Source organism: Gigantopelta aegis, chromosome 8 (assembly GCF_016097555.1).
Source record: "Gigantopelta aegis isolate Gae_Host chromosome 8, Gae_host_genome, whole genome shotgun sequence".
NCBI lineage: Eukaryota > Metazoa > Mollusca > Gastropoda > Neomphalida > Peltospiridae > Gigantopelta > Gigantopelta aegis.
Window position 1 is genome coordinate 14,862,928 of NC_054706.1, and position 9,940 is coordinate 14,872,867.

The 9,940-nt window shown below is 36.3% G+C and overlaps 1 protein-coding gene across 1 annotated transcript in view; it reads right to left on the reverse strand.

The window, feature by feature from the left end:
* The window catches only part of LOC121378227, a 198,508-nt gene that overhangs the window by 17,545 nt on the left and 171,023 nt on the right, over positions 1–9,940 (reverse strand). Inside the window, exons 17-20 of the mRNA XM_041506306.1 lie at positions 8,985–9,149; positions 6,444–6,599; positions 1,667–1,834; positions 1,091–1,255 (exon numbers count right to left, since the gene is read on the reverse strand). Coding sequence (XP_041362240.1) covers positions 1,091–1,255; positions 1,667–1,834; positions 6,444–6,599; positions 8,985–9,149 — 654 coding nt within the window. The remainder of the gene's footprint in view (positions 1–1,090; positions 1,256–1,666; positions 1,835–6,443; positions 6,600–8,984; positions 9,150–9,940) is intronic.

Below are 9,940 nucleotides of genomic sequence, written 5' to 3' on the forward strand. Positions count from 1 at the left end.
AGCAGACACCTACTCATACACACAGTGACCACACCAATATTAAACAATTTAATAAAAACTTTAATAACAAATCTTTGTCTTGATTTATGATGTGTAAGTCTGTGACATGTAAGTATGCAGTACTAGCCTATGTTTTGTGTGACATGTAGGTCTATGTACGCAAGTACCTAACTTAAGTTTTGTTTCTTGAATATACCGCTACTTTCGCTTTTAGTTAATTTTGGTGACCGGGGGAAAATAGTACATCTTGCATTCACCGTCGATTTTGTGGTTTAAAAAACGGTGCGCATTATATTGTGGTTCATGTTTTTTTCTTAGAATAAACTTTTAAAGTGGGGGGTACACATTATACATCAGTGTGCATAATACATGGGAAAATATGGTACCCACTTAAAGTTTTAAATGCAGTTTGTAAACTTTACTTCCTGTGAATGAGTCACATGTATTAAACATAAACATGTGACTTGGTCATTATTGTATTCAGTGTGCTGATGTAATGATTACTCATGAAGTAGCTTGAAGTTAATTTTAGAGAAAAGTTGATACCAACACATACATGTATGTATAATTGTTTTTGACTTTGAAAGCTAAGGGGGCGAGACGTAGCTCAGTGGTACAGCGCTCGCTAAATGCGCGGTCGGTCTGGGATCGATCCCTGTTGGTGGGCCCATTGGGCTATTTCTCGTCACAGCCAGTACACCACGACTGGTATATCAAAGGCTGTGGTATGTGCTATCCTGTCTGTGGGATGGTGCAAATAAAAGATCCCTTGCTGCTAATCAGAAAGAGTAGCCCATGAAGTGGCGACAGTGGGTTTCCTCTCTCAATATCTGTGTGGTCCTTTATGTCTGACGCCATATAACCATAATTAAATGTTGAGTGCGTCATTAAATAAAACATTTCTTTGAAAGCTAAGAATCATTTCCATGAATGTGACAGCAGACACCATACAGTGGACTTCGACACAGCAGTCACTGGGCACTGATTAGATGTGGAAAAACTAAACTGTCTGCACACGTTGCTAAAACTTGCCCCTCATATTACATAGTCACTAACCATCATTCACAATGGGATGTACACTACAACTTACATGTGCAGTTATTCACAGATGTTGAACCCTCAGATTTAGTGGTGTAGTTCTCATTACATCTCATGCATTCAAACTGCCACTTGACAGGCTGGTACTGACCAATAGGGCACATGTGACATGTATTATTATCTGTTGCATTAATGAAATTTCCACTTTGACAGTCGGCTACAAAACAAAAATAAAAATAAAAATAATAGTGTTGATCACTTTGTCCCATCTTAATTTATAAATCGGTTACATATTCTTTAATTTTAAGGGTAAAATATGAAATCATGAAAACAAGAATTCAATACAATAAACATGTTTGGGAATTCTGTTGATTCTTATTTCTTACATGCTTGGTTTTTATACCGAGATAACATGAAAACAATAAAAATGTATTTTGGACAATAAAAAGAGCATTGAATTTGGAACAATTATCGTATATTAAGTTTACTAGATAAAACACATGACAAACATAAATTATTTTACTTGAACAGAAACATGATATGAAATTTTATAATTCTATAATTAAGCAAAACACACAAAAAGTACCCGGTAAATAAAGAAAATCAATATTAAAATATAAAAACATACGCAAGTTGCAATCCGCTTCTGATCTAGATTTGTTTTCACTTGTGGTTTTGCCAGTCTGGCATTTAGTACACACATCTTGCACTGTCTGAGTCCGGTAATATCCTTGCTGGCAGTCGGTGCAATTAATATTACCACCTTCACTGAGCTCAGTTCCAGAAGGACAGTCATCTAAAGGAAATTTTCCAGGGATCACATTAATAAGCAGTGGGTAGTGATTTTTTGTTGGCTATATATAAGGCTATTTTCCAGGGATCACATTAATAAGCAGTGGGTGGTGATTTTTTGTAGGCTATATAAGGCCAAACAAAATAAATTTCAGGTCTCTGGTCAGTGTGCCCGTCGATTTTGACCCTTGAGCATCAATTTTTTAAAATTATTATTTCCAGCGGTATAACGTCAATTTCTGCCTGGCTCTTCTTGCTATGACATTAAACCGCATTTAAAGACAAAATGCCATCATGCAAGAACTAGGACGTGTACGTATTCTGATTTCAATTTAAATATGCCTCTTATTTCGGTATCAAATATACTCACCTTTTCTGTGCAGTCCATGCTTTTAAAACAAATAATAATAAATCAAAACAATTAAGCCACATCACTGCATCAATTCTGGAATTTTGGTCTGACCAGAGACCGATAGTTTTTTTTTTTGCCTAACAAATGTTTGTAGGGTTTCAAATTTCAAAGAATACTTCCCAACCAGATATGTTGATATTTTTATTATATAATTTGTGCATTTAATTTGGAAATCCTATAATATCTATTTGAAAGCTCGTTCCTGATTAATTTTTTTTTTAAGCAAGTGAAATAGTGTCTTTATAGTATCTTTAAAAACAAGTGAAATAGTGTCTTTATAGTATCTTTAAAAACAAGTGAAATAGTGTCTTTATAGTATCTTTATTAGTATCCATGTGATTATGTCATATGTCCTTTGTAGCAGACAGTAATAGCTGGCAATGGTTTCAATTTCAACTACTATTTCTATTCTTAATTAGGGCATTGTTATTAGATGCATACTGAAACATGGTCATTAGTTGCATACTGAAACATGGTCATATTGGTATTCATAATGACGTCATTGTTATTAGTTGCATACTGAAACATGGTCATATTGGTATTCATAATGACGTCATTGTTATTAGTTGCAAACTGAAACATGGTCATATTAGTGTTCATAATGACGTCATTGTTATTAGTTGCATACTGAAACATGGTCATATTGGTGTTCATAATCATGTCATTGTTATTAGTTGCATACTGAAACATGTGCATATTGGTGTTCATAATGATGTCATTGTCATTAGTTGCATACTGAAACATGGTCATATTGGTCATTGTTATTAGTTGCATATTGAAACATGGTCATATTGGTGTTCATAATGATGTCATTGTTATTAGTTGCATACTGAAACATGGTCATATTGGTGTTCATAATCACGTCATTGTTATTAGTTGCATACTGAAACATGTGCATATTGGTGTTCATAATGATGTCATTGTCATTAGTTGCATACTGAAACATGGTCATATTGGTCATTGTTATTAGTTGCACACTGAAACATGCACACTGAAACATGTGCATATTGGTGTTCATAATGATGTCATTGTCATTAGTTGCACACTGAAACATGTGCATATTGGTGTTCATAATGACATCATTGTCATTAGTTGCATACTGAAACATGGTCATATTGGTTTTCATAATGACGTCATTGTTATTAGTTGCATATACTGAAATATGGTCATATTGGTGTTCATAATGACTTCATTGTTATTAGTTGCATACTGAAATGTGCATATGGGTGTTCATAATGATGTCATTGTTATTAGTTGCATACTGAAACATGTGCATGTTGATGTTCATAATGACGTCATTGTTATTAGTTGCATATTGAAACATGCATATTGGTCTTCATAATAACGTCATTGTTATTAGTTGCATATTGAAACGTGCATACTGGTGTTCATACTGACATCATTGTTATTAGTTGCATACTGAAACGTGTATACTGGTGTTCATACTGACTTCATTGTTATTAGTTGCATACTGAAAATTAGAAAATTTGTTTTTAATTTTCATTATTATTCATACTTACCTAGTGCTAGCACAACAAAATGCTATTCAACCTGAGTCATACCTACAGACTGCAGAATTCTCTCCCTTGACGGATATGCGCAATGCTATCCTTGCACGGGCTACCTGTAACTTCATTCTCAGTTCAAAGTCCACCCAAACCCACCGAGGGGTGGGAGGTATAGTTTGTTGTGCTAGCACTAGGTAAGTATGAATAATAATCAAAATTAGAAACAAATTTTCTAATAGTCTTATTCAACTTACTGTGCTAGCACAACAAATATGCTATAACGGACGTGCAATGACACCGTTAGAGCAAGTGAATTAAATGTTAATGGGAGGAGGTAAGAAAATAGCTCCTCTGAAGTAATGACATGGAGATAGGACGAACCACGACATACGGTAACAAGGAGTCAAAAAACTTTTCGGGAAAAAAAGGGGCTTCCCAAAAGAAAACCTCATCCCCATGAAAGGGAGGAAAAACATCTCCCCAGGGAGAGGAAACGGTAGACAACACTACAAAAAAACCCATCCCTCAGAAAAGAGTGGAGTGTTAAACATGTCCGAAGCGTGAATCGATGGCAGTCAGACGGAAAACAGGTCGACCCCTTTCCACTGCCCTGCGCACAGACACGACGTGTTGAGCCACAATGACTGTCTGGATCCTACACGTACCGTCAAGACCAACTGCCATATCCCGGAAACAGAAACGGTCAAAAGTTTGCCGTCCTTTCCAAACCCCTGCATTCATGTCCTTTATAATATCATGATAAGAGTCATGAAAATTCAGGGAAGCAGAAATGGCTCGGATTTCATGTGGTTTAACAGAGAAATTCCGTAACACATGATCACCCGCCATCTCATATGCTAGCTTGATGGTAGCTGCTATCCATTGAGACAAAGCATTTTTTGTGAAATCACCAGGCCTAATGGTATAAGAAATAAACAAATCTCTTTTTACCCTACCGCCATGTTTTCGTACACTCCAAATAATACTTCAATGCTCTCACCGGGCAAAAAAGTCTATCCGAGTTGTCAGATGACAGTGTACGAGATAAACTGTGACTGACAGTAGGTGGAAACTCTTCCTCTGGAGACTGGTTTTTAGCAACAAAGATACGTAAAGTGACAGACCCATCCGAATTGTAATCAATCAAGTCATGCAAAAAAGCATGTATCTCGCTGATCCGACGACAAGCCGCCATTGTTATTAGTTGCATACTGAAAAATTTGTATATTGGTGTTCAAAATGACATCATTATTATTAGTTGCATATTGAAAAATGTGCATATTAGTGTTCATAATTACGTCATTGTTATTAGTTGCATACTGAAAAATGTGCATATTGGTGTTCATAATGACGTCATTGTTATTAGTTGCATACTGAAAAATGTGCATATTGGTGTTCATAATGATGTCATTGTTATTAGTTGCATACTGAAAAATGTGCATATTGGTGTTCATAATGATGTCATTGTTATTAGTTGCATACTGAAACATGGTCATATTGGTGTTCATAATGACGTCATTGTTATTAGTTACATACTGAAATATGGTCATATTGGTGTTCATAATGAGGTCATTGTTATTAGTTGCATACTGAAAAATGTGCATATTGGTGTTCATAATGATGTCATTGTTATTAGTTGCATACTGAAAAATGTGCATATTGGTGTTCATAATGACGTCATTGTTATTAGTTGCATACTGAAACATGGTCATATTGGTGTTCATAATGACGTCATTGTTATTAGTTGCATACTGAAACATGTCATATTGGTGTTCATAATGACGTCATTGTTATTAGTTGCATACTGAAACATGGTCATATTGGTGTTCATAATGACGTCATTGTTATTAGTTGCATACTGAACATGCGCATATTGGTGTTCATAATGACGTCATTGTTATTAGTTGCATACTGAAACATGGTCATATTGGTGTTCATAATGACGTCATTGTTATTAGTTGCATACTGAAAAATTTGCATATTGGTGTTCATAATGATGTCATTGTTATTAGTTGCATACAAAAACAAGACTATAGTGCATCTCTGTGCAGAATATATCTTGTCAGTCTTGTGATTAAATTATATTTCTAGTTTTGTTAAACTAGAAAAATCATTTAATCACAATAAATGAAGACTATATTTTAATTACAATAATTGGCTATATAGAGGATTCGTCACAAGTTTTTTTTTAATATGGAAAATATTAACCAAGTCTATGCTAATCAGTATTTGTTGAAGCTCTGCTGAGACTAATACCGATGAACTAGACAAGGTTGATATTTTACATATTTAAAAAACATGAGTAGCGAATTCTATTTATCCTATAACACTTCTAAAATAACATTTTAATTAAATGTTTAGTAAAGCACAGTACTAAAGTCACTGCCATCGGTAATATGACGTTATCACAATTAGCACAAATTAGTTTGACATCACGCATTTTAACTAAATCTTTGAAATGGTTACGCTCAGGTATACAGGTCTTGTTGGCTTAAGCAATGACCCATCCACAACAACACATTACCTAGAGACCTTGCAAATTTGCATACCATTATTAACTGGGTTAATACACTAAATTAGCATATAGGTTTATGACATGGATATCATGGGTAAGTTATAGGATAAATAAATATATTACACTGCCACAATAAACAGTTGAAGATTTTGTATAAACAACAAAAATGCAATCATACCAAAACATTTATCTTTGGAATCTGTCTTGGGATTCTTTGTTATTTTGCCAAGAGGACACGGTCGACAATAATCTTTTCCTTCTTCATTCTGATAGTAGTCTTTTGGACAATCAGTACATACCGAATTATTCAGGTATTGACCCACTGGGCAGTTAGCTAAAAAATAAATGCAAACATAAAACTTGTAAACAAAAGAAAACATACCATAAAATTGATATAAACTTACCAACAGTAGACAATTTGCTTCCTCTCCTCAGTGTAAGAGATATTATCTTATAAACTTACTAAAACAGTCGGTAGAAGTATCACTTCCTCTCCCCAGTGTAATAGATATAAACTTACCAACACAGTCGGTAGAAGTATCACTTCCTCTCCCCAGTGGAAGAGATATAAACTTACCAACACAGTCGGTAGAAGTATCGCTTCCTCTCCTTAGTGTAAGAGATATAAACTTACCAACACAGTCGGTAGAAGTATCACTTCCTCTCCCCAGTGTAAGAGATATAAACTTACCAACACAGTCGGTAGAAGTATCACTTCCTCTCCCCAGTGTAAGAGATATAAACTTACCAACACAGTCGGTAGAAGTATCACTTCCTCTCCTCAGAGTAAGAGATATAAACTTACCAACACAGTCAGTATCACTTCCTCTCCACAGTGTAAGAGATATAAACATACCAACACAGTCAGTATCACTTCCTCTCCCCAGTGTAAGAGATATAACCTTACCAACAGTCGGTAGAAGTATCACATCCTCTCCCCAGAGTAAGAGATATAAACTTATCAACACAGTCGGTAGAAGTATCACTTCCTCTCCTCAGTGTAAGAGATATAAACTTACCAACACAGTCGGTAGAAGCATCACTTCCTCTCCCCAGTGTTAGATATATAAACTTACCAACACAGTCGGTAGAAGTATCACTTCCTCTCCTCAGTGTAAGAGATATAAACTTACCAACACAGTCGGTAGAAGTATCACTTCCTCTCCCCAGTGTAAGAGATATAAACTTACCAACACAGTGGGTAGAAGTATCACTTCCTCTCCCCAGTGTAAGAGATATAAACTTACCAACACAGTCGGTAGAAGTATCACTTCCTCTCCCCAGTGTTAGAGATATAAACTTACCAACACAGTCGGTAGAAGTATCACTTCCTCTCCTCAGTGTAAGAGATATAAACTTACCAACACAGTCAGTATCACTTCCTCTCCTCAGTGTAAGAGATATAAACTTACCAACACAGTTGGTAGAAGTATCACTTCCTCTCCTCAGTGTAAGAGATATAAACTTACCAACACAGTCGGTAGAAGTATCACTTCCTCTCCCCAGTGTAAGAGATATAAACTTACCAACACAGTCGGTAGAAGCATCACTTCCTCTCCCAAGTGTTAGATATATAAACTTACCAACACTGTCGGTAGAAGCATCACTTCCTCTTCTCAGTGTTAGAGATATAAACTTAACAACACAGTCGGTAGAAGTATCGCTTCCTCTCCTCAGTGTAAGAGATATAATCTTATAAACTTACCAAAACAGTCGGTAGAAGTATCACTTCCTCTCCCCAGTGGAAGAGATATAAACTTACCAACACAGTCGGTAGAAGTATCACTTCCTCTCCCCAGTGTAAGAGATATAACCTTACCAACACAGTCGGTAGAAGCATCACTTCCTCTCCCCAGTGTAAGAGATATAAACTTACCAACACAGTCGGTAGAAGTATCACTTCCTCTCCCCAGTGTAAGAGATATAAACTTACCAACACAGTCGGTAGAAGTATCACTTCCTCTCCTCAGTGTTAGAGATATAAACTTACCAACACAGTCGGTAGAAGTATCGCTTCCTCTCCTGAGTGTAAGAGATATAAACTTACCAACATAGTCAGTAGAAGTATCACTTCCTCTCCCCAGTGTAAGATATATAAACTTACCAACACAGTCGGTAGAAGCATCACTTCCTCTCCCCAGTGTTAGATATATAAACTTACCAACACTGTCAGTAGAAGCATCACTTCCTCTCCCCAGTGTTAGATATATAAACTTACCAACACTGTCGGTAGAAGTATCACTTCCTCTCCTCAGTGTAAGAGATATAAACTTACCAACACAGTCAGTATCACTTCCTCTCCTCAGTGTTAGAGATATAAACTTACCAACACAGTTGGTAGAAGTATCACTTCCTCTCCTCAGTGTAAGAGATATAAACTTACCAACACAGTCAGTATCACTTCCTCTCCCCTGTGTAAGAGATATAAACGTACCAACACAGTCGGTAGAAGCATCACTTCCTCTCCCAAGTGTTAGATATATAAACTTACCAACACTGTCGGTAGAAGCATCACTTCCTCTTCTCAGTGTTAGAGATATAAACTTACCAACACAGTTGGTAGAAGTATCACTTCCTCTCCTCAGTGTAAGAGATATAAACTTACCAACACAGTCGGTAGAAGTATCACTTCCTCTCCTTAGTGTAAGAGATATAAACTTACCAACATAGTCAGTAGAAGTATCACTTCCTCTCCCCAGTGTAAGATATATAAACTTACCAACACAGTCGGTAGAAGCATCACTTCCTCTCCTCAGAGTTGTCTTAGGTGGTGTACATTGCTTACACGAGTCTGATATTCCTGATGTTGGATTGTAAGACCCAATAGGACACAAAACACACTGCTTCAGTGTGGCATTGAAGATAGAACCAGGTCCACATTGTACTGGAAGAGCAAAATAAATACAGAAAATATTACTGCAAGAGCATGGTGCAGTACGAAACTGAGGAAACATATATTCAAATGATCATTTACTTATTATCAGAATGTGGGCATGTATAAATATTTAGTATTTTTTTTAAATCTATGACTGTAAATACCTCAAATACACCATATTTCCATATTGAGCGGGATGTAGCCCAGTGGTAAAGCGGTCGCTTGATGCACGGTCAGTCTAAGATCGATTCCGGTCGTTGGACCCATTGGGCTATTTCTAGTTCCAGCCAGTGCTCCACAACTGGTGTAACAAAGGCTGTGGTATGTACTATTCTGTCTGTGGGATGGTGCATATAAAAAGATCCCTTGCTGCTAATTGAAAAGAATAGCCCATGAAGTGGCGACAGCAGGTTTCCTCTCTCCTTATCTCTGTGGTCCTTAACCATATATCGGATGCCATATAACCGTAAATAAAATGTGTTGAGTGCGTCGTTAAATAAAACATTTCCTTCCATATTTCCGTAGGAATCATCCAATATTTGTGATCGCTGTAACATGTGTTGTACCATATTTACAGGACCATCTATGTTTAACTCATATTACCCGTATGGGCTCAAATATCCGGGGGAATATTTTTTTGATATCTGCACAGTGTACAAATTGCTTCTACAGCTTATGCTTATGAATTTGGTTGCTTGTTTGCCACGGCTGGAACTTCACTTTCATTCATATAATGTTTCCATTCATGAGTCAGATTACACATAAGTTACACAATCTACAAAGATTAAAAAAAAAACTTG